At 52.8% G+C, this 21814-nt stretch overlaps 9 protein-coding genes across 9 annotated transcripts; 5 read left to right on the plus strand and 4 right to left on the minus strand.

Moving 5' to 3' along the window:
* Nucleotides 1-635: 635 nt before the first annotated feature.
* On the minus strand, nt 636-2902 carry H257_03164 (hypothetical protein). Its single transcript, XM_009827141.1, has 4 exons — nt 2132-2902; nt 1921-2084; nt 1684-1872; nt 636-1383 (listed from the first exon to the last, which is right to left on the minus strand). The coding sequence occupies exons 1-4, from the start codon at nt 2871-2873 to the stop codon at nt 928-930; spliced, it is 1551 nt and encodes a 516-aa protein (XP_009825443.1). The 5' UTR covers nt 2874-2902; the 3' UTR covers nt 636-927.
* Nucleotides 2903-3430: 528 nt separating this feature from the next.
* Nucleotides 3431-6418, plus strand: H257_03165 (hypothetical protein). Its single transcript, XM_009827142.1, has 11 exons — nt 3431-3585; nt 3645-3749; nt 3802-4071; nt 4122-4665; nt 4726-4813; nt 4902-4990; nt 5124-5587; nt 5637-5792; nt 5847-5957; nt 6016-6171; nt 6227-6418. The coding sequence occupies exons 1-11, from the start codon at nt 3457-3459 to the stop codon at nt 6380-6382; spliced, it is 2268 nt and encodes a 755-aa protein (XP_009825444.1). The 5' UTR covers nt 3431-3456; the 3' UTR covers nt 6383-6418.
* Nucleotides 6419-6633: 215 nt separating this feature from the next.
* Nucleotides 6634-7257, plus strand: H257_03166 (hypothetical protein; the record flags this gene model as incomplete). Its single annotated transcript, XM_009827143.1, has 1 exon — nt 6634-7257. One exon carries the CDS (start codon nt 6634-6636, stop codon nt 7150-7152), a length of 519 nt encoding a protein of 172 aa, XP_009825445.1. The 3' UTR covers nt 7153-7257.
* A 339-nt stretch (nt 7258-7596) lies between these two features.
* Nucleotides 7597-8347, plus strand: H257_03167 (hypothetical protein). The gene has a single exon (XM_009827144.1). The coding sequence runs from the start codon at nt 7628-7630 to the stop codon at nt 8288-8290; it is 663 nt and encodes a 220-aa protein (XP_009825446.1). The 5' UTR covers nt 7597-7627; the 3' UTR covers nt 8291-8347.
* A 1915-nt stretch (nt 8348-10262) lies between these two features.
* On the plus strand, nt 10263-11201 carry H257_03168 (hypothetical protein). Its single transcript, XM_009827145.1, has one exon. The coding sequence runs from the start codon at nt 10325-10327 to the stop codon at nt 11177-11179; it is 855 nt and encodes a 284-aa protein (XP_009825447.1). The 5' UTR covers nt 10263-10324; the 3' UTR covers nt 11180-11201.
* An 89-nt stretch (nt 11202-11290) lies between these two features.
* Nucleotides 11291-15354, minus strand: H257_03169 (TKL protein kinase). Its single transcript, XM_009827146.1, has 5 exons — nt 15290-15354; nt 14805-15230; nt 13727-14637; nt 12374-13676; nt 11291-12287 (listed from the first exon to the last, which is right to left on the minus strand). The coding sequence occupies exons 1-5, from the start codon at nt 15305-15307 to the stop codon at nt 11385-11387; spliced, it is 3561 nt and encodes a 1186-aa protein (XP_009825448.1). The 5' UTR covers nt 15308-15354; the 3' UTR covers nt 11291-11384.
* A 249-nt stretch (nt 15355-15603) lies between these two features.
* Nucleotides 15604-18142, minus strand: H257_03170 (hypothetical protein). The gene is made up of 3 exons (XM_009827147.1): nt 17465-18142; nt 16028-17330; nt 15604-15974 (listed from the first exon to the last, which is right to left on the minus strand). Exons 1-3 carry the CDS (start codon nt 18020-18022, stop codon nt 15658-15660), a joined length of 2178 nt encoding a protein of 725 aa, XP_009825449.1. The 5' UTR covers nt 18023-18142; the 3' UTR covers nt 15604-15657.
* A 489-nt stretch (nt 18143-18631) lies between these two features.
* On the minus strand, nt 18632-19456 carry H257_03171 (hypothetical protein; the record flags this gene model as incomplete). The annotated part of the gene is made up of 2 exons (XM_009827148.1): nt 18632-19275; nt 19451-19456. 2 exons carry the CDS (start codon nt 19454-19456, stop codon nt 18946-18948), a joined length of 336 nt encoding a protein of 111 aa, XP_009825450.1. The 3' UTR covers nt 18632-18945.
* A 418-nt stretch (nt 19457-19874) lies between these two features.
* H257_03172 (TKL protein kinase) lies at nt 19875-21796 on the plus strand. The gene has a single exon (XM_009827149.1). The coding sequence runs from the start codon at nt 19934-19936 to the stop codon at nt 21722-21724; it is 1791 nt and encodes a 596-aa protein (XP_009825451.1). The 5' UTR covers nt 19875-19933; the 3' UTR covers nt 21725-21796.
* The last annotated feature ends 18 nt before the right edge of the window (nt 21797-21814 follow it).

Genomic DNA, 21814 nt, shown 5'->3' on the forward strand with positions numbered 1-21814 from the left:
TACCTCCTGAAAATGGCATTTTGGTTAATCCCATTTTACGAGAAAATGGAATATTAATTTTGAAATGTTACCAGACCCACAAGGTGCAACACTGAAAGCAACCATTTTTAACCAATCAAATGCTACATCAGAAAAGGCTGTCTAGCCATACCCTAATCATCACGATTTAATTGCGGAGGTATCCTCGGACTCCGGTAAGTGGCTAAAATGCAACCAATTAGGAAGTGTTTCAAAAGGTTGAAGTACGAATTTTTATTATAATTTTCCCCCAATATGTTGTCTCACTCTGTATACATATTGTAGTTTGTTCTATATTGTGCTTTCGAGTGAAATTTCGTGTTGTGGCGTGGTTTCTCGTTGGAATTTAAATCGATTTGAATGGCTACCTCAGATGAGCTCAAAATTATTAGCCAATCAAAACCTTCTCAATGAAATTCAACCAATCAGATCGATTGTGGATCGGTTTGGTCGGCGCGATTCGATTCCCTCCCAAATTTGTATCAAATCGACAATATTCCATTGTGCCACACTGCGCCAGTTCGTATTCAGTTCTCTGTATCCGGCTAAAAGTTGGGCTACCCGGAACTATTTACTGGTACTGATATTAATAATAATACACTAAATCTCCAGAACTCGGTATTTGCTGTCAGTTTTTACTGTTAGTTAATTCGCGTAATACTGTACCAGTAATTCACAGTCACTTGAAAACCCGCAAGAATACAGTAGTGTAATCGTCCTATGATTTGTCTATGAGTATTTGGGTTACTCGGCTCAACTCCTACTAGTACGTAGTACAAAGAAGGGGGAGCGCATCGAGCAGAGGTATTCACGGGCAATGCCAATTGAATGGCCGGCTTGTGCGTGGGATATGTCCGCTGGATGCAGCATCATGTTCCTTCTTGCTACCGCTGGTAGTGAGTGGGCCATTTACTCAACCACCGGTCGTGCGTCGTCGGCGGCTTCGGCGGCCGCCCGCAGCGCCACGTCCATGTGGCCCCAGATCTCCTCAACGTGTTCGAGACCGATGGAAATGCGAATCAAGTTGCGGTCCACACCGCACGATTCGACGTAATCCAGCTCATCGTAATGCGCCAGCAGCGTATACGGGCACGACAAGGTAAAGTTGGTACCGAGACTCGGTCCCTTTGCAAACCCGAGCGCATTGTAAAATGCTTTCGCGGTGGACTCGCCGCCATGGAGCACCACCGACATGAGCGGGCCAAACGCGTCCGTCGTGGCGTCGTGGTGTGTCAAGTTGGCGCTATACTGGGCCGTGTCAATCATCTTGGGGTAGTACACCGTCTGCACTTGGGGGTGGGCGGCAAAGCGACTCGCAATCACCGACGCCGACGCGTTCACTCGTTCAATGCGGTCTCGGACGTCCTACCCATTCATTCACAATGTTGGTTAGCACGTACATCATACCTAATGAATTGTCCATTCGATTCCAATCGAAAGAGCAGACCCAAATGGACACACAATTGACCAACCAATCAAAATCCAGAACACTATTCCAGTGGCCAATCAAACGCCTGCAACCAGTTTGACTTCAAATCGTGTGAAGAGTGTACATTTAAATTCAGAACAAAAAACTCGGAATTGGCGAAAATCCAACGTTATGATTGGCTGAAAGGACAATACCTAGAAATCATAGAAAATGCAAGACAAGGGTGGTATGTGTACCGTGGACGCATCGAGGATTTCGACACAATCGTCTTCAAAGATAAAGCTGTCGGCCGCGTACTCTGCGAGCAGAGATGTGTGCCAGTGACTCGCAGGGTTGACCACCAGCGACCCGCCCATGGCAGTGCCCGCCCCAGTAAAGATCTTGGTCAAGCTGGTAGCCACCAAATCGACGCCTGCTTCCAAGACCTGCATGTACGGTTATGACGTGGCAACACGTCAGGAAAGATACCATACCTGAACGTTATACGAGCCAATGGTATCGTCCACGACAAGGACGGTGTTGTGTCGGTGTGCAATGTCTGCCAGGCGCTTCAAGTCTGCGCTGTGGAGCAACGGATTGGTAGGAAATTCCGTGAAAATCGCAGCAATCGAGTCCAATTTTTCGAGTTCTTGCAAATCTACACCAACGGTACAGTGCCGTATGCAAAGGCAATGTCGTACGTACCGGCGTCGCTGCCGTTGGGGTAAAATAGCACGTCCCCCGAGCTCCACTCTGTCCGCCGCATCATTTTTAATGTGTCGAGGTATGGAAACCCAAACAGCACAACTTGGGCCTGACTGGTCTTGAGCTTTTGCACCACACGGAACGCGGCGAAGATGGCCGCCATGCCGCACGGGTACAAGAACACGTCGCGCGGTGTGACGAGGGGGTATAAGGATGCGACACGGTCTCTTAGTGCCGCGTGCGCGGCCGTCCCGTCCATGGCTTTGGCTGCTCGTCCAGGACTGGTTTGGTCCTTGAACTGAAGGATATGCAGCGCCATGCGGGACGATAGGATTTCTCCGCTGTGTTGCCAGAACGATTTGAAGTATCGGACGGCTTCGACGGGCACGACAATCGCAAACGCGCCGGAGATGTGGAGATCGATCAGCGGGATCGGACCGGGAAACGTGGCCAGAAGGAACGCTTCACATCGCTTGGCCACAGCATGTGTGGGTAGCACGTACGCGAGCTTGCTCGGGTCTTTGACGTACTTCTCCCAGCACCACTCATTCACGGCCTTCACGTAGGCATGGTACACGAACCGAGGGTACCCCGACCGCAACGACGCATGTAGCTCCGGACAACCTTGTTCATACAGCTCGACGTGCCGCCATTCTGGCATGGACACGGACACGGCATGTACATCGTCCGGCAAAGCGTCACCCAGAGGCACGCTTAGGCACTGTTGCACCATGACAGCCATCGACGTGCTTTCGCCTTGGTCTTTCGAATGTGAACTGCACCACAACAACTATCGAGGGTTTTATTGGTTCAATGCTGGTCAGTACATTCCAGTCGTACATCGTACGTTCATTAACACCTTCGTACAATATGATACTTTAAATAAGTAGTGACGCAAAATCGTACGATACGTTTCATACATTTCTCTACATTGCACCTAATACAAACTTCAAGAAAACGTTATCCGAAAAGTAGTGTACGAAACCACCTGGTCGAAAAGTCAACCTCAACATGTCGGGCAACACGGCGTCCCTTAACGTAATTACGCTGGATTTGCCTTGCGTAACCTCGTTTATGCCATGATTACTTCCTCCATCGCTGCGTATTCCAAGGCATTTTGCAACGCTTGCCGTAAGTTCTTGTGGTCTTAGTTAACGTTACTCTTGGCAATCCAAGAACATACGGAAAGTTACTGGTACAGTAACCTCTCATATTTACAGTTAATTCAGATCCGTAACATGTCTCGTGTTTGGATAAAATGTGTCATTTACCGGATGTAACTGCCACTCTAAGTTAAGCGTTCGATAGGCTGTGCGATTTGTGTCATGGATGCAAGCACACGGGTCATGGTGGCCAGTGCGGCACTGCAGTCGCGGATGACGATTCCTCCTGCCTACCATGAAGATAGCTTACACCACTATAAGCTGGTGGACTCGAGCGCCATCTCAAAGCAGGTACTACTGCAACCAACTTGCGGAAACCCTATCAACGAGCTCAATTGTCGACGTTGTAGCGCGCTGATCGGGACAAGATCATCCAGGAAATCGAAGCGAAACGGGCGTCGAAGCGAGCCGCATCTAAAATGGTGCATCCTTTCGAATCGGCACTTAGTGTCCATGTACGTCGGTTGCCTGTAGAGCTCAAAATGCACTCGTTACCGTCATACACAGGGCAACAAACCTCGGGTCAAGTCATCTGGACCGAGCCAATCCGTTCAAAAATCCCAGCCCGCATTACGTCGAGGAAACAACCACGACGACGACCATCGCGTCGAGTCGTCGTCCACCCACCAGCGACGGCCTGTGGTCAAAACGCCTGGCGAGAGATCGTACATCCAACAGCTTGAGAACGAAATCGCTCGACTCAAACACATTTCCCCGCCTACAAGTCAACAAAGTGTAGACGAGCAAGTCCTACAACGTTTAGCCGAGTTCAAAGTGGTGGGTTCACAAGGCGGCCAGATGACTCGCAGAATTGACATAGAGTATAGGCGCAACAACGAGATCTGGCAGCCGTGGAACAGCTCGTCAAAGCTAAAAAGGACGCCGAGGCTCAGGTCTATCAAATGAAGCAACAGCTGCATTCTTCACCTCATGGGCCAAATCACCACAACATTGAGAAAGCAGCATCACGAAGTCATTCCAAGCAGCACGACCAACGTTCCAATCACGTGGCACAACTTCAGCATCAACACCATAGGCAACCACCAAACCCATCTCGTGGTCAGGAAGAGCCAAAAGCCAATCCAATGAAAACGCCGGCTGTGGTCCGGCCTGCGACTCTCAGCAGCAGCTGGGTGCCGACTGATCGCATTATCGTCGCTGCCGACAACGATGAGGACCTTGCATTTGACTATACGGACGGCGACGAAGGCGCCGCCCCAGCGTTTGACATGGGCCCTCGCACGGCTAGTTCACTGGGCGAACCTCCTGGGTTTGACGACTTTGGAGACTCTCCACTGAAAGCTCCAGCCAAATCGATACACGACACCATTTCAAAGCCACTCCCAACATCGTGGGCCACTCGTGCGACCAGTACAGTTGTCAAAATGAAAGAACGGGCCTAGCCACACTACTCGGCTAACTACTTTGTAGTTACTGAGAAGTCCACACCAACTGCGACGTCGGCGGCGGCCCGCGACAGTCCCTTGGTCGAGACCCGAAAGGGTGGATACTTTGAAGAGTACGTTTTACCGTGTTGATGCTGTCAACAAAAATCCACATGCTTGAAAACAATTTACCGGTATGCCCCTCGCTGAAGCACGGCGTAGAAAGGAACGGATGAAACAAAATCAGCTAGAGTTGGAGCAAATGGCCAAAGAAAAGCTGGCACGAGCGCACCGTGCCAAGCCCCCTATGGGTAAGTAGACCCTCTTTCCCTCAAAGCCCCCTACTGACCCCCCCTCAAGCCCCTTTCTTACCCAGCTTAAGCCCCCCATTTACAGTATCCCCCTGTCTGTGAAATCTGATTGCATTGAACGTTGTACTTGTAGGTCTCCTGACCAACGAAACCAAGCTGCGGGAGCGAAAACAAAAACGAGTCGAGAACATTTTGCTCGAAGAAGACGAGAAGCTCACGCCATTCAAAGCGCGCGACGCGCCGCCCGTGATGGACGCCGACGTCGAGTTAGTGGAACATTTGCGCAAGGAACGAGTAGCCGCTCGAGCTGCCGAGCTGTTGGCCGCCAGCAAACTGCCCAGTCGGTTGGCGGATGCGGCGGCGAAAGCCAAACCCAAGTCCCCGACCCAGCCCCGGCGCGTGCGCATCAAGGCGGCACCTGTGCCGGACTTTGTGATGATGCAAACCGAGTGGAAAGCAGCGCTGCAGCGGGCTAAACTGAGCAAAGCCAGCACGCGGGTGGACGCATTTTCCGTCACTGATCCCGACAAGTTGGCTGCGTTGCAAAAGAAAAAGCAAGAGCGCCTCGAGCGACAGAAGTTAAAAGAGGATGCTGAGGTAATTTGGCAGTTTCGAATGCATCTGATGGATTTGGGGCGAGGTGTAGCGAGCGGCTGCCGAGGCCAAACGAAAGCACGCGTATGACAAGGCCATGGAAAGTGCCAAAGGACAGGTCCAAGTGGTGGAAACCGAAGCGCAAAAACTGCGCACAAAAGCCGTCCAAGCTAAACTGAAGCAGCGCCAGATCAAAGAAAAGGCCGAGGTGGTTCACTCACGCCTAGAGAAGGGAGGGTTATTCATCGCTTTAGTGATCTAGGAAAAAGCGCAACTCCAACGAAATGCAAAGATCAAACAGTTGTCCAAACAAGTCAAGGCGGAGGTGACGCATTTGGAAATGCAGCGCCGCCAAGAAAAGGGCAATTTCGTGGTAACGTTACTCTCCCAAATTCAACACACGTGAAATCATGCAACCATCTGTTTGAAAGGACCCGGACGAAGCCGCCAAAGCCAAAGCTGAGGAAAACAAGCGATCGTTTCAAGAAGCCATCCAGCGCAACAAGGAGCGCATCTTGGGGGCGGTGGCGGCCCGACCGACGCTCATGGAACGCTTTGCCATTGACAAGAAGAAGGAGGAGGGCAAGGTACGATGGATATGATCATACAAGCCACTCATATGTGTTCCTTGGCATGATACAGCGACAAGCGTTGGCGGCGGTGGTGTCGAATGTGTTTGGCAAGAATCTTGCAGCGTTCAAAGGGGTTCTGACAGAGGGCGAAGAGGATTTGGTCGATGCGATGAATGTCAAGAGTGCCGCAGATGATGATGACTATGCTGACGACACGGAAACTTAAAACGATGTTGTAATCAAGAGGACTTTGCTTTCTCAAGTAGGTTCCATATCCGCTAGTTCAACTGCATAGTTCGTGTACATTGGGCCAGTTGAGCGACTTGAGTATGCCGCCCCGACTACGTGACATACATTCAATGGCGTCTGTTGAAGATCCAACCAACCTGTCAAAGTTGATACTCGGAGAACAGTGTTTCGGATAAGTACGATACGCCTTGTAAGATACGACTGCATCAAAACTGGCAAGTTGCAACGATGGCGACCGCTGTACTTGGATTATGCCTCGTTCACGCGGCTGTGGCTGCCCGTAGCGATGAAGCGCCGCCACTGTACCTGCGCACAACTGTAGACATTGTGTTGGTTGTGGCGGGTATGGCATTTGCGATGGTTGGTACTGGCATTTTCGTCGCATACGTGAGCATCACATCCAGTCGACGAACGAAAGCGTTGACGACAGCAGCGTCTACGCAATCGACACACGGGGACTCTGGGGCACATGCTAACGACATGCCGCTCCTATCGGACCTTGATTTGTATCACGTCGACCCACGGAATGACGTCGCGCCGTTGTATCCACATCAGTTGTTGCGCCGTGAAACTCCATTGCTGGAACGGTGCGGCTCGTCCACCGTAAGCGACTACCAAATGGCCAACGAGACAGAGCTGAAGCCGCTAACATTCGAAGTCGAGACCCAGCGATTCAACGTTCAGATGCGATCGGCGCACCCCATCCAAACCGCCGACAGGAGGTTCAACATCAAATTAAAAGACTAGTGGGCTTTAGCGTGTTGGCCACAGTCGTACCACATAACGTCAACATATATTTTCACGTGGAATGGATGGAAGTGAACCAGTATGCCACGTTATGCCTGCGTAAAGGGGCCAGAGTGATTCGAAGTGTCAAGCCGCTTGACACATTTGGACAATCGCTTAAGTCACACGCTTGACTCAAGCATGTGGCCGTAGCGATTGTCCACTTCTCACGACTAGAGTAAACTAGCTAACGTTATACTAGTACATCGAAGTAAATATGCTCCCGCAGGGGTTGTGTCTACGCACTCAACGTGCCAAGTACACACTACATTTCGCACAATTGCTACGCCTCAACAACGTGAGGGCTGTACTCCATGTCAACTCGAAATATAATATTGTACCTCCACAAATGTGGCTGAACTATCTTTAGCTCGTTGCCCTAAGAATAGAGTGTCGAGTTTATTGACAAGCCAGCCCTTGCTTGACATTGGTTGTGATGTCGCAGCCTGGCAAAGTTGTGATCAACACGGCGGCCACTCGAGCCGCTGACGCCAACGGTATCATATTAGGGTCGTGGCGGTCTGGTCTGTTCTCATGCTTCGACTCGGTCGTTCCCAACTGTGTCATGACGTGCTGCTGCCCGTGCGTTTCGCTGGCTCAAGCCAGTCACCGCGTGGGGATCGTCCGATTCCGCACCATGCTATGCGTCACGGGGGTCCTCATGCTTGGCCAGTACTTGTCCACGTTTCTCAACTGGTATTGCCCCTACACACTGTCACAGTCGATGCAGGACCTGTCGGTCGAAGCCATGTCGCCCCCTGAAGGCATGACACTTGCGCAGACCGTGAATTGGTCTTCGGACGTCCTGCGTCGCGCGATTGATTTGGCCGACCAATATGACATGGCACGTCTGGCCACGGCGACCGTGTCATCGTTGGCGTCGATTGTCATCATTGTCCTCGTGTGGGTTGTACGAGCCCGCGTGCGGCGCAAGTTCAGCATCCCTGGAAGCTGCTGCATCGACTGCATGACCAGTTGGTGCTGCACGTGCTGCGCCATCGCTCAGATCGCGACACACACCACTTCGTATGTGGAAGGAGACTGCCAATTTGGCCCCCGGGGCGTGTTGCCAGCCTATTCTCCCACCAAGCAACCCTAATAATGCATACTGCAGTAACCACATGAACTATACAAAGTGGATCATCGCACGAGAATTACCTGTATTACGCGAACGCCATAGCATCAAAGGTCCAACTGGCTATCTACAAGTCGTTTTATATAGAAAGGTCGAGTTAAGGACAATGAGTTTGCAGGGCCAAACTGTTAGATGTGAAGAACCCTGGCCTAACGGCTTTTGCTTGACCTCCACGACGTATATCGTGCTTGTAATATACAGTTAAACAATTAACTATGCGAGTGATTTGCAGCGATTTCCAGGGCACTGCATCCACGTAGAGGACATGAGCGAGTGAAGAACGTTGCCACTGGTTTCTTCAACTTTGTTGCTCTAGAAAGGCCATTGGGGCTACGTCAACATCGAATATTCCAAGCGTGCTTTGGTAAACTGCCGGTTGAGGGGGTCGTCACGACTCCACAAGCATAACATCATGAAAGTTGACTGCTAAAGGCGTTTACAGTGCCCGAGAGTTGCTTGATATTGCACGTTCCCCACACATCATACTGTACGTGAATCACCAAAACATTTTGTTATGACGCTGAAGTTGAAAGGCAATACTAGTAATGTACTTCCATAAAACTACATCTTCTTTGGCCAATATTTAATATGCAAGTTATTCGCAAATCTGAGGCAAATCGTATTTTTATTCAAAATTTGGTGTGAACGAGCACGATTCTATAAGTAGCTGACATGCAGATACATTGTACACTTCTACGCCCCACTGCTGTAATAAAGAGCATGTACTTGATAGAATAGGACACTTGACCGATCGTACTCAATCAATTCGACTAGTTTTCTGGCATCCGCGACCGCGTGGGCGAGTCAAAAGAAGTTCAGACTATGGGCATGTTTTATGATTGCAATGGAGTGACCATGTCGTACACAACCCAACAACTGTCCCGCAAGCAAGTTGAAGAAAGTTTAATTTCGTTAGGCTAAATTTTTGCTTTCATGCACCCCAGGTTGCACCCCATCACCCATAGCTTTCTCCCACAGTTTTGGCGTGTGCTATACAGGGGATCAACCTCAATGGCGTACGAATAGATGCGAACGTGAATACACTAGGGTAGACTAGTTTTCTACTCGCAGTCAACTCTCGCAGTCGGCCGACCTGCCCGCTGAACAAATACAGGTACTGTATGGATCATGTTACAAGTTGGTCGTGGTGCGAAAACTTCCATAACTTCTTCCTAACAAGACATATTGCCATTCTGAAGCATGCTATCTATATCTAAGCAACTAGATGAGCTCATTGCGCCTCATTTCGATGAGAATTGAAGGTGTTACGGGTATTTAAAAACTCACTCATCCAAGCAGTGATTTTTTGACGCTTGGTTGTGATGTGGATGATGAAACAATAAAAACAATCTGAAAATAGCTCTGAAATCGTCTTTTCATTGGCCATATTTGTGCCAAATTTCAGTCTTTTCTGGCCATTTTGGTTAGCGAAACAGATCTGGTGTAACATGTCTCTAGTTTTATGGAATAGAGGAAGTAATAATTAATAGTAGACCTCAATTATCGAGCTCAAATCTACCAGTAGATATTCTGCGTATGAAATTGTCTACTGTGCATTTTATTACTCCGTTAGTACAACATTAACGTTAATGGGATTTGCGTGGACACCTTGCATTGCACACAGCGCTGCCGACGACGTTAATGCTGCCGCCACCATCACGTTGGCTGACGGGGAATCATTGTCTTTGTCTGACATGTGGTGACTACACACTGCAATTCGTCTGAATATTGCTGTAATTATTGTTAACGTTTTCAAAACTGTTGGTTTGATTTGTCAAAACCATTAATATTGGCCAATCAGACTTCAACATGATGATATCTAAAAATCGCTCCTTCCCTGTAATAAGATGGCCACCACATTTGACAGGTCGAGTTTTCAGCAAATTACTGAAACCATCCAGCCAATCAAACGTCCCGAAAACAGATCCAGTGACAGGACAGACCCCACCGTGTCGATCGCCGAATGGGTGCGTGCCCACAAGTCAACTTGCCACCGCCATGCCCATGAACCATCACGAGGTGAAGCTGGACGATGGCCGAGTGATGCAAGGCGTCAAGTTCACCCCTCCAAAGCACTGGGTCGTTCAGCGCGCCCTCACCATTCAAACCGTGAGTGGTCCAGCAATGCTCGTCGACGACGTCGTCGCCGGCAACCGGTTGCATGCTATCAACGGGATGCCGGTGCACGACAAGCAATTCTCAAACGTCGTCGAGCACCTTCGAGGCATCACCGGTCCCTTATCGCTCACGATCGAAGTTGTCAAGCCGCGACTGGCATCGAACACCACCATTATCATCGACACGAGGGAATGGACAGTAAAGTTGCCAAATGGAACGAGCCTCACATTCCCGTGCTTGTTGCTGGAGCTCCTGCGAGAGACGGACATTGGGTTGGCGGCGGGTGACACACTTGTGGCAGTGAACGGCCAGTCAGGGGCTGGACTCAACCATCGAAAAATGCAAAAACTCCTTGAAGGAGCACGGCATCTCTCCGTCGTTCACCTCGAATGGGCGAACCATACTCCGTTATCTCACGATCATCACCGCGAACGACATGGTATGACGGCTTGGGCCATCCTGAGTGAATTTTACTCAATGTCCAAGGGCCAAGTGCTGGCCACGAGAAATGCCAGCTATTGCCTGCTGTGCGAGGCTTCCTTTGGTCTGTTCAAGCACAAACACAAATGCACGATATGCGGGCACATGGTGTGCTCTACATGTCAAGCCAAATGTGTGGCAGTTGTCAGCACCATCCAAAACTGCATCAAGTATCGAGCGTGCATCCGCTGTGCGCACCTGGTATCGTCGTATGGCTACCAAATCAACGAGTCATTGAACCTAACTTTGGCCTAATATAAACCCATTCATTGCCCTCACATTTGAGTTACACTTGGCAGTAGTAATGGCGACTGCGTCAAACTGTACCGTATCTCAGGGCGACCACAAACTCTATCAACACATGTCTAGAAAGTACATACATGACGTTATTTTCCATGCAAGAATCATACTGTATCGTTCGTCGTAACTACTACTAGTAGTAGTAGTACACTCTATCTCGTCAAGGATGTCCATCCGCCCCGCCTCGTCCTATTTCCGTCCAGTGGCTTGTTTTGGCGTTTGCAAGCAACCCCATCCGAAAGTGCGCCACAATGTCGGCTACACTCGGGCGTTTCGATGGCACTTCTTGAAAACACTGTACCAGCAGATCTCGGTGGTCCACTGGGATGTCCGATACATGGTCAAGCCGTCCGCCCTCCACGACCCACGCAGCGGCTTCAGCGCCTGTCAAGTTTCCAAACGGCCGCGCCTCCGTATACGTCTCCCACATCAACACGCCAAACGAATACACGTCTGAACTGGATGTAAATGTATGGGGGGGCTGGAGGCTCTCAGGGGCAAAGTACTTGAGGGCAGCCATGTTGCTATCTTGCTCAAATGACCCAGGGCGACGACCAGTGGACTCTTGTCCACTTCCGTTAGTTGGTACATTCGTTATTGGAACGACTGGGAACAACTCGGTCAGCATAGCTCGCTTCGTGACTTTGTCCACGGCGCAGTGCCGCGCGCTAATGTCCCGCAGAACGTACCCCGCTTCGTGGACGTTGAGCAGGCCAAGGGCAATGTCGCACAGGATGCGGTCCTTATCGATTTGCGAAAGCAACGTAGTTGCTGGCATATTCCGACAAGGGGGGCGATGGTTCTCGTGCAGCAACACGTCCAGTTTGCACGCGTGCGGGGTGTAGACACTGACGATGGCCCACGGCTCGTTGACGTCAGTCGTAGCCCCAACAACAGACTCAACATGGGGATGGTGGCCCAGCACTGTCAAGATGGCGGCCGTTCGCTCGAAGTCTGTTGGAGTAGTGACGCGGTTTCCCTTGTGGTTGGTATTGTTGCCGTCATTATTATAGGGGGGGATATCGGCAACAGGAAGAGGAGACCGCACCATGCGAACTACGACCTACACACATGTAAACACATATGCGACATCGTTTAACACCTCATCCCTTAATCGTGCGAGTACAAGCTACGATGACGTGCGTGTACCTCTTGGCGTTGGTAGTCTGCCAGGTAGGACAATCCGGACGGCGCGTGCGACACGAGGTTGCGGAGGCGGAGGTCGTGGAAGGGGATGGGGCGATGCTTTACTGGCACGACGTCGACTTCTCGTCGCAGCTCCGCGACTTCAAACGACTCGCCGCGGTTACTCGTGATAAACACGAACGAACGCACCACGACCACACACGTCCCCACGACCAGCGTGGCCACAAACACAGCTTGGCCGAGCTTGACGACGGGGTGGTGGTCGGGCGTGCTCCCTTGTATGCGAAAGGTGATACACGACGAGTCCCCTATCCATGTCATGGTGGTGTTTATGGTCGTCGTTGTCGTCTTCGCCGTCGCATCGGTGGATTCGTCGGGTGTATTCGCGACAGCAATATGGAACCCGTCCGGCGCGGCCATTGACACATGCACGAGCGCACCGCGTCGGAACGGCACCACGCTACTGGCGCCGTCGTCGTCGTCGTCGAGCTGTTGTTCCCGTTCCCCTCGCCGGGAGTGGACGACATTCGTCCACAGTGTCAAGTCGAACGTGGCATCTCTAGAGACGCAAGGCGGCGCAAACGTCCGGAATGTCACGGCGTCTTGGTTGGGTTGCAGCGGTGGCAGCAGTGCCGCGGCCGCCTCGATCGTACGCTGCGACGGCGTGTCGTCGGCGGTTTTGGGGGGGTTGGGAGGATGCACGGCGAGCTGGGCCAACGCTGGCGGTGGGGAAAACGGACGTCGTTGCAGGTCCAAAAACGATGTCGCAGGGGCTTCCTGATGCTCGAGCTTCTGTAGCAGCTCGGAGGCGTTCTTGATGTCGCGGAGGTCCACGACCGCCGAGCCGCGCCGGGGTCGACGGATGGGCTCCACTTGGCCGCGCCATTCCGACGTGTTGTCCACCAGACTCTCGAGAATGTCGGCTTCGTGCTCGAGAAACGCCGACGACCGAGGCGACGGACCCCGGGCCACGGGGGAATCTGCGATGACGTGGGCGGCCGCCAGCAACGGCTCGCCAGACGCGAGCGCGGCCAGCGCGTCCGACGCGTTGCCAATGTCGCCCAGGTTCACAACCGCCCCACCTTCCAGAGAGCCCCCTTCCTCGGACACATGAGGATGGCGGCGAGATATCCGACGAGGTTGATTCGTCGTCTCGTCCAAGGGCATTTGCGGCGGCGTTCCGCCCAAGTAGTACGATTGGTCTCCGGACGAGCCGTCCAGACTTGGCGGCGACGGGCGTCGGAAAAATAATGCGGCGTCGTCCTCGTCCGGATATGCGACGGACGTTGGCGGCGGCGCCACGTATCTACGACGCAGAGCCCCGTTCAAAAACAAGAACGATATGGGAGCGCGTACCGATTTTTCAGGATGATGGCGTTGTCGTCATCGTCGTCGAGTTGTGGTTCGGCCTTGGAGCGCGGGACGGCGGGTCGGGACAGCGGCGGTCGCGGTCCTCCCCCGTTCTCTTGCACGCGCTGTTCCATGCCCGACGACGTTCGCGCCATCGAGCCCGAGGTCGTTCGGGGCATCGAGCCCGAGGTCGTTCGAGGGAGCGATACCACCGACCGCCGGCCGTTTTCGAGCAGAAGTAGGTTTCGATTAGGGGCGACTTGGTGTAGTTGCTGGTTGGTGGTTCTGCCGGCTTTGTCGACGCACACGTGGCACAGCGAGATTTTGTCCCCGCCCAGACCAGGCGCGAGGCGTTGGTGGACGCAGCAATGCGAACAAAATACGTCGCCACAGCCTCGGCACGGGTACTTGCGCTGCAGCAGATGAAACTTGGACCCGCAGCCGCGGCAGCACCGCGACGTCCCGACGAGGCTGTGGTTGTTTGGGATGAGGTGGCCAGAAGCAGTAGGCGGGTCGGCGGCGTTAGCGGGGGGGAGTCGCATCGGAAGCTCGACGGGCGACCCCGACGACGACACGGATCGCACCCGCCGCACATCGTGGCTGTTGCGGAAGTGGTCGTTCAGGTAGCGCAGACTGTGGAGGCGCTGCGCCATCATGAGCCGCCGAACGTCTAGCGGGATGGCCACGTCCCCAAAGTCAATTTGCAGTAGGTACGTCACTTCCACGACGTTGTTTTCATCTTTGGTTTCGTTAACGACAATGCCGGACCGGAAGAGGCGGCCGCGCACAATATCCTTGGACCGGTGGTGGTTCGACGGAAGCGGGCGATGCGACGACAGCGGCGCGTAGTCGATCGAGTGCATCGCACACACCCATCCCCGCGTCATGCGGGTCGTGTCCATGATGTCTTCTTGCGCCTGAATAAACCACGGGTGAGGCTTGTCACAAGACGACCCAGGCGGCAGGCACGGCACATATTCAGACAACGAGGTCTCGCAATCGTCATGATGGCAATAACGAGGATACAACCAGATCAAGATGGATGGAGCGAAAGAAGAAGATGTACGTGGCTTGATTGTTGTACCTCCAAGTAGACGAAGTCGCGCGGCGCAATAGACCGACTTGGGCTGGGCATCGTGGCCGACTTCACGGAAATGGCGTGGCGGGGAAACTGCTTGGATTGCGCACGGATGGACACGAGCTTTTCGTAATGAATCAAGTCTCCGTAGAACGCTGCGTGGAACGCTGGCGCGTGGTCGGCATGTGCGTTGAGTAGACTCGCAATTTGTTCGACGCTGACGCCGCGGACGCGCGTGACACCGCACATAAACGTCAGCGTGTCGTTCACCGGACACTCACCAACGTAGAGGTCCACGGGGTCCGTCGTCGAGGTTGGCTTGACGGATGTCCATCGCACAGTCGACTTGTCTGTGCGTCGGGCGGCGTAGGCGACGATCGTGCATACTTCACGTCCCAGTCCCTTGAGCGTAGCGATCTCGCTCTCTGTAAACTAGCATGGGAATGAGGCACATGCAGAGAAGTGTTGGCATGATGAGGATGTCATCGCACCTCGAAGCGGTTTGTCATGGCCGGCAGTGTCCAACACACCCTCCTCGCTCGTCACTGCGCGTGTGGGTTGTTGTGTTTGCAATGACACGGACAAATCCCTTGAAAACGAATACCATATATATGAAATCTCACAGTCTATTGCGACATGCTAGCAGGTCAAAATCGCAATCAAATCTCTCCAATATTCTATATATAACGTTATATGGAATTCGTTGCTTGTTTCAAATGCGTGTCTCGTGGCATAGAAAGTGGTAGAATAGTATCGCAGGTCGCCATCCGACACGCCGATACCTAATGCCAAGTGATTTTGGCTACTGCAATCAGATTTTGCCGTGATATTATTTTTTGCGACAAGATCAAAATCCAAATTAAATGCAAGCTGACCCAGCTCTCCTCAATTCGTCCTGAAGGGTTCGAATGCGAGATTCAATCTTGAGCCGATTCGCGGCCACGGCAGTGATCGTCAGGAGCTCCGTCGAGTACTGCAGCGCCGACGTGGTGTCACCCGACGCGATGCTGGCAAGCACTAAGTTGTTCAAGATGATGCGTTCTCGCTTCTTATCCTCGACGTTCCGGGTTAACGCCAAGCACTTGACGTAGTACCGCACGGCATCCTTGGGCAATTTCTTATCTAAATATACCGTGCCAAGGTTGCCCAGCGCCCGCGCTTCGACTGTCTTCTCCCCTACATTACGACCACGTTCACAACTTTTTACTTTGAGTACTTTTGTGACATACCAGCTTCTTTGGCGCAGTATTCGGCCCGTAAGAAGTAACCGATCGCGTCGTCCAGCTTGCGTTCTTTGTACAGACTCATACCGGTCTCAATCTGGGCCACGGCGTCGGTTTTTCCATGAAGAAGCGGGGGTAGAGAGTTGGCTGGTCCCAGGGGGTTCTGTCGACCACCATTGGTGTCAACATTCAAACTGGTGGATGATGGTGGAATGTGCGACAGCGTCGCGGAAGCATGGCCAAAGTGGCCGTATTCGCTGGTGCTGCGGGCCAAACTGCCACTTGCAAACGTGCCGTAGGCGCTGGAAGGCGTGTTGTCGCTGTGACGCCGTACGACTTGGGGCTCGGGAAGGGCGCGTGCGTCCGGTTCAACTGGCCCGTGGCCAGCCCGCCGACCGCATGTGTCCATTGTAAAGTGCCCATACTTGGACGAGGGGGGGAGCTGACGGGGCGGCTCGGACGACGCGCCAAAGCGACCGTAGGCATTGTTTACCTGAAAGCCAAGTAGGCCGTAGTCATTGACGGAAGCGGTGAACGGGGGGAGGTGGGGGGGGGTGGAGGTGGCGGCGCCGTAGTCACCATGCGACGAACCTGCTTGTTGCGACGTGGGGGGAGGCTCAAGCGACGATGCAGACGACGAGAAACTCCCTAATGTGGTGGTGGTGGGACCAAACCGGCCGTACGCGTCGGTAGTCGAAGGCAACACCTTCATGGCACTTGGTTGTCCGACATCGCCGTAATCGTTGGAGGGCTGCCCCATGTGTGTATTCGTAGGCCCCAGTTGGCCGTAGTCGCTGTGATGTGTCACCCCATTGCCCTGAACGAATCGTCCGTACGCCGACGACGCATGTGGATGCGAGGACAACAAAAAAGATGGCAGCGAGTGTTGAGAAATGGACCGATTGGCGTCGACAGTCAGCGGAGGAGGAGGAACTCCCGAGCGCGCCATCGAGTTGACTAGATGAAAGCTGTTGCCGCCATGTGTAGAGGTCGATTGGTCGGCAGGATTGGACGTTCGCGAAGGATGCAGATCTCCACGCATTAGCGTCGAGTACTCGTTGGATGGCGGCGGTGGGGCGGCCTTTCGGCTGTGTTTACCGCCTGCGAGCGGGAGATTGCCATAGTCAGTGCTCCCCGGACCCGTGGTTACGAGCGTAGGTGGGGCCACCACCTCAATGAGGTCGTTCGTGCTCAAGTTGCCATATTCGTTGTTGGCATAAGTCGATTGAGTTGATCCAAACATGGACGAAGAGGATGCCTGAATGGACTTCAACGTGGCATTGCATTCAATCGACAGCCGGGAAATGATCTATCAGTGCAATATCGATTACTCTTTGAGTAGAAGTATTATATAATATCACGAAAGATATATATCAAGCAACATAGAATGTAAAAGCGAGCCATACAACATATGCTTCATTCACAATAGAGTAAGACACGTACAGGAGTTCGAAGGCGTACGCTGCTGCCTTCAATAAACGACGCAATGGATGGATACTTCACGCCGTTGCCGCCGTCTTGGAGCCCGTAGCCTTCCCGTGGATTGTGCACAATCAGCACGTTTTTGATCTCCTTCCGACCATTATATATGGGATCCGTGTGCACTTTCATGTACGTGAGCGTAAACTTATCCGGCTGGGTTTCACTGAACCGCACGAGGAACGCCCCATCGTCCGAGGACGTGGTCACGGCCTCGGCTTGGGCTCTGGAGATCACGCCATGGAACCACGGCGCGATGCCAAGTTTGTCCTGAAAGCATTGCACGGCCTTGAGCACACATTTGTCAAACGGACCAAATCGGATCAAGAACCGCTCCCAGTCGCGGAACACAACGTCGGACTTGCGTTCGAGGCACACGTCCAAGTACACACTGGCCTCCTTCATGGACATCTGAGGCAGCATGATAGCGGGACATTGGAAGAGAGCCACGACTAAAGCATCCCTGGAGACGCTCGGTTGCGGGTAGATCGTCTCCCGCCACCACTGCACACCATCGTCCATGACTGTGTGAACTGCGCACAGAGTTGGATAGAGAGTTGATTATTGCGCCATTGGATTGGTTAAAAATCTCAATCTTGGGGTGTATGATTGGATAAAATCAAATAAACCTGAGGTTCATCATTTGCTAGGATTGAATCCTGCAATCTGATTGGCTGAACGATTTAGCCAATCATAACGTCAAATTAGTGTGAAAAATTCAGTACAGTACAAAAATCGATGGATAGATTTGGCGATTCAGCACGAAAGTCCAAATTTTGGGTAAAAGGACAATAGCAGGTACAGGTATGCAAAAATGTAACCGACAAAGGTGCACGAAGCGTAACCCTGATCAGCGCGACGATGTGAAAGCCACCAAAGGTGTTACCGACTTGAACCCGATCATGTCCAAGTCGTGATTGCGTCGGAGTACGACGTCATGCTTGAGCATCAAGCTCGCTCCACTCGAGAATCCATTCGCGTAAACTAGCGAACAACTTCCCGCCACCACTGCAGCGCCACATTTACGAATTAATCCGGCAAGTTGCCCGGGCTAGGTGACGCTTTGAATGTGGAGGTGACATCAACCATCTGTGCTCGCGAAATAGCCCTCTGTGCAACCAGATACCAATACCCCGACGACAACCGCTCCCATCATCAACGTGCCACGACACAACACTTCCGACACGAGTTGTGGACGCAGGACGACTGGGACGAGGAGTGGATGCAAACGGTCTGATCATTGGGTACTGGAATGTCGGGATTTGCGATTGTTACACCAACATGCTGCCCAACTGCATTATGTCGTTCCTATGTCCTTGTGTTGCCTTGGCTCAAATCACCCATCGCATCGGCCTCATTTGATTCCTTACTGTACCCCTGCTTGCCCTGTACGGCATATGCTACGCTGCGATTTTGGCCTTTTTCCTGCTGTATGTTATGCAAGTTCAACTTGTCAACGAAGAAATGTCTGGTGCACTCAAGTCGTTGGCTATGAACAAGTCAGTGGCGATGCAAGACACGGTGTCCAAGGTGTTGTGCCAAATGGATTCCACCGCTGTGGCCTTGGGCCGGACCAGGAAGTACTCGATAGTGACCATGTCGTTCTCCGGCGCAACGTCCGAGATGGCTTTCGCATTCCCGGGACTTGCATCGAAGACACTCTCTTCAGCGTATGGTGTCCCTTCTGTGTCATCGCGCAAATGGCGATACACACGGAAGCCTACGAAACTCACACGTGGAGATTCCAGCCCCGCGATGTGTTGCCAGGCTACACCCTATGGTGTCCCTTCTGTGTCATCGCGCAAATGGAGATACACACGGAAGCCTACGAACTCACAAATGTGTTGCCAGGCTACACCCTTTCGATATTCCAAGGGGCAACATCGTCATCGATGGGATCCAGCAAGCAAAACATATCTGTGGGGAAGCATTCAAGGACCTCACGCAGACCTCCATAAGACGAATGTGTCGTTCGCTAAGATCCGAGTATGCCGTGTGCTCGAAATGGATTTCTCACTGAAATCTTGGAGAAAGAAGGATAACTTCGAAAGTTCTTGCCACCAATTTTTGGCGACGATAGAGTAGTTTTTTTATTGGCCAAAAATAAAATAAAGTTTGATGTTTTTAGCTTGCTCGCAGTAAACAGGCAACATACTTAACTACATGACGCTTTTCGAGGACCCTCGGAGTTGCCGTCAAGTTGAACCCTAGAATCCAATGCAGCACCCCTGCGTTGCATGCCCATCGAGCTTGAGAGAGACTAACAGTTAGAGTTGGTTTGAGAAGGTCTTGTGTTGAGATTATTGTTTTTTTATTGGTTTTCATATAGCCAGTCGGTCGAAGTTCGAAGTAATTCAGGCCATCATGGCATACTGTTTTGGGCGGCAAGATAGGGGGCATCCACATTGCCCTTCCTCGTCGACTTCGTATCCGATGAGGTTGTGTTTCGTCCTCCTTGCAGGAGTGCTGCTGCATGCTGCCCGTGCTCAAAGTAACGTTACACAGAAACCTCTTTCGTCAGTGCCAGTGACGACCACCGCCACGCCACCAACTTCAACACCCCGGACGACACCGTGGTCTGACCCGACCACCCCGAGTCCTACGCCCGTCCCAACCACTACGGATGAAGTCACGACGACCGCTGCGCCGACAACTACGTTGACTCCTGTGACGACGGTGGTAGAAACTACAAAAACGCCGTCAAAAGACCCAACGCCTATCACAACGCCACCGCCGCCGCCGCCGCCGCCTCCGTCAACGTCGACTTCGAAACCTACAGCTTCTACCCCACACCCAATTACAACCGTCTCCGACGCGACAACCGACGCTCCGAAGTCCACAGCTGCCACATCATCGCCAACGACGACGCCAACGACGACTCCAACGACAACGCCAAGGACAACGCCAACCGCTGAAGCTGCAAGTGGCACGTCGTCGACCACGTACTTGGCGATTGCTGGAGGCGGTGTGTTTGTGATCGGCTTTGTGATATGTCTGGTGGCGTTGCTCCGTCGCCGTCAAGCCACCGATGACGAAGGCGATAATCACCACCACATTACGGCGCAGGAATACTACTCGAATCAATCGAACAACCCTCACCACCAACTCACGGGCGGGTTAACCCAAAAGTACTCCCAGGGAGGTACCATGTCTACGACACCGGCGACCATGCGTCAGTCCATCGACTTCTCCGGTCCTGGCACGGCCCGCGGATCGTCCCATCCTCGCTCTGGCAACAACCACACCCAAGGCTCTCGGTCGTCCAACACTGGCGGCCCGTATTCCATGACCGGCGAAGTAAATGAGCTAGCCGGATACGATATCCGGTTCGACAAATCGATGTCGAATTTCCGAGTCGCGAACGATGAAATTGTGGTCGGCGAGTTGGTCGCGTCCGGCGGGTTTGGGGTGATCTACCGCGGGCAGTTCGCCGGCGAAGACATCGCGATCAAGAAATGTCTTCCGGACAAGGTCAACAACCACAGCGCCATGGAGTCGTTCATGCTCGAGATCAAGCTCATGTCCAAGATGGACCACCCCAACATCGTGCGGTTCGTAGGGGTTGCGTGGACGACCCTCGTGCAACTCAAGATGCTGACCGAGTACATGCCTCGCGGCAACGTGCGCATGCTGTTGCAGGACGTGAAGAGCAACAACGGGCTCTCCATTCCGTGGGGGTATGCTTCCGGTAGGAACAATCGCGCGCCGACCAAGCTGCGCATTGCCGCCAACGTGGCGGAAGCGCTCGTGTACCTGCATTCGAACGACCCGCCCATCATCCATCGCGACCTCAAGAGCAACAACGTCCTCCTCAGCAACGACTTTGAAGCGAAACTCACGGACTTTGGCACGAGTCGGGAGATGTCCGACGAGCACACGATGACCGCCGAGATCGGCACGCTGGCGTGGATCGCACCGGAGATCATGCTGGGAGGCCATTACACTGAAAAAGCAGACATCTACTCGTTCGGCGTGCTGCTCAACGAACTGGACCTGTGCGACCTGCCCTACTCGAACGTGGCCGACAGCCGCGGCGCCGGCATCAGCCACACGCGACTGGGGGTGCTGGTCGCTCAAGGCAAGGTCTCCCCGCAGTTCTCGCCCCAGTGCATTCCGTGGGTGCTGGAGATGGGCCAGGACTGCCTCCGCTTTGACCCGAGCCAACGGCCCACGGCCATGCAACTCGCGTATCGCCTGAGGCGAGCTATTGCTGGCGTCAAGTAGAGATGTATAAATATACAAAGTTTGTTATATAAAAAGTATTTTTAATACACCAAATCAAAATATTGCCTACTATTGTTGCACGCATGATAC

This window comes from Aphanomyces astaci, assembly GCF_000520075.1.
Source record: "Aphanomyces astaci strain APO3 unplaced genomic scaffold supercont1.5, whole genome shotgun sequence".
Lineage (NCBI taxonomy): Eukaryota > Oomycota > Saprolegniomycetes > Saprolegniales > Verrucalvaceae > Aphanomyces > Aphanomyces astaci.

What these genes read in the sequence shown, in the direction of transcription:
- H257_03164 (XM_009827141.1), bottom strand. Translation starts at nt 2,873, where the DNA reads ATGGCTGTCATGGTGCAACAGTGCCTAAGCGTGCCTCTGGGTGACGCT. An exon ending in CCCCAACGGCAGCGACGCCG is followed by an intron (nt 2,085 to 2,131) that starts GTACGTACGACA and finishes CCGTTGGTGTAG; the next exon opens with ATTTGCAAGAACTCGAAAAA. An exon ending in TTGGCTCGTATAACGTTCAG is followed by an intron (nt 1,873 to 1,920) that starts GTATGGTATCTT and finishes CCGTACATGCAG; the next exon opens with GTCTTGGAAGCAGGCGTCGA.
- H257_03165 (XM_009827142.1), top strand. Translation starts at nt 3,457, where the DNA reads ATGGATGCAAGCACACGGGTCATGGTGGCCAGTGCGGCACTGCAGTCG. An exon ending in GTTTAGCCGAGTTCAAAGTG is followed by an intron (nt 4,072 to 4,121) that starts GTGGGTTCACAA and finishes CATAGAGTATAG; the next exon opens with GCGCAACAACGAGATCTGGC. An exon ending in AGATCAAAGAAAAGGCCGAG is followed by an intron (nt 5,793 to 5,846) that starts GTGGTTCACTCA and finishes TTAGTGATCTAG; the next exon opens with GAAAAAGCGCAACTCCAACG.
- H257_03167 (XM_009827144.1), top strand. Translation starts at nt 7,628, where the DNA reads ATGTCGCAGCCTGGCAAAGTTGTGATCAACACGGCGGCCACTCGAGCC.
- H257_03168 (XM_009827145.1), top strand. Translation starts at nt 10,325, where the DNA reads ATGCCCATGAACCATCACGAGGTGAAGCTGGACGATGGCCGAGTGATG.
- H257_03169 (XM_009827146.1), bottom strand. An exon ending in GCGACTTCGTCTACTTGGAG is followed by an intron (nt 14,638 to 14,804) that starts GTACAACAATCA and finishes TGGTTTATTCAG; the next exon opens with GCGCAAGAAGACATCATGGA. An exon ending in GCCATCATCCTGAAAAATCG is followed by an intron (nt 13,677 to 13,726) that starts GTACGCGCTCCC and finishes TCTGCGTCGTAG; the next exon opens with ATACGTGGCGCCGCCGCCAA.
- H257_03170 (XM_009827147.1), bottom strand. Translation starts at nt 18,022, where the DNA reads ATGGACGATGGTGTGCAGTGGTGGCGGGAGACGATCTACCCGCAACCG. An exon ending in GCGTACGCCTTCGAACTCCT is followed by an intron (nt 17,331 to 17,464) that starts GTACGTGTCTTA and finishes TTGCACTGATAG; the next exon opens with ATCATTTCCCGGCTGTCGAT. An exon ending in ATACTGCGCCAAAGAAGCTG is followed by an intron (nt 15,975 to 16,027) that starts GTATGTCACAAA and finishes GTCGTAATGTAG; the next exon opens with GGGAGAAGACAGTCGAAGCG.
- H257_03172 (XM_009827149.1), top strand. Translation starts at nt 19,934, where the DNA reads ATGAGGTTGTGTTTCGTCCTCCTTGCAGGAGTGCTGCTGCATGCTGCC.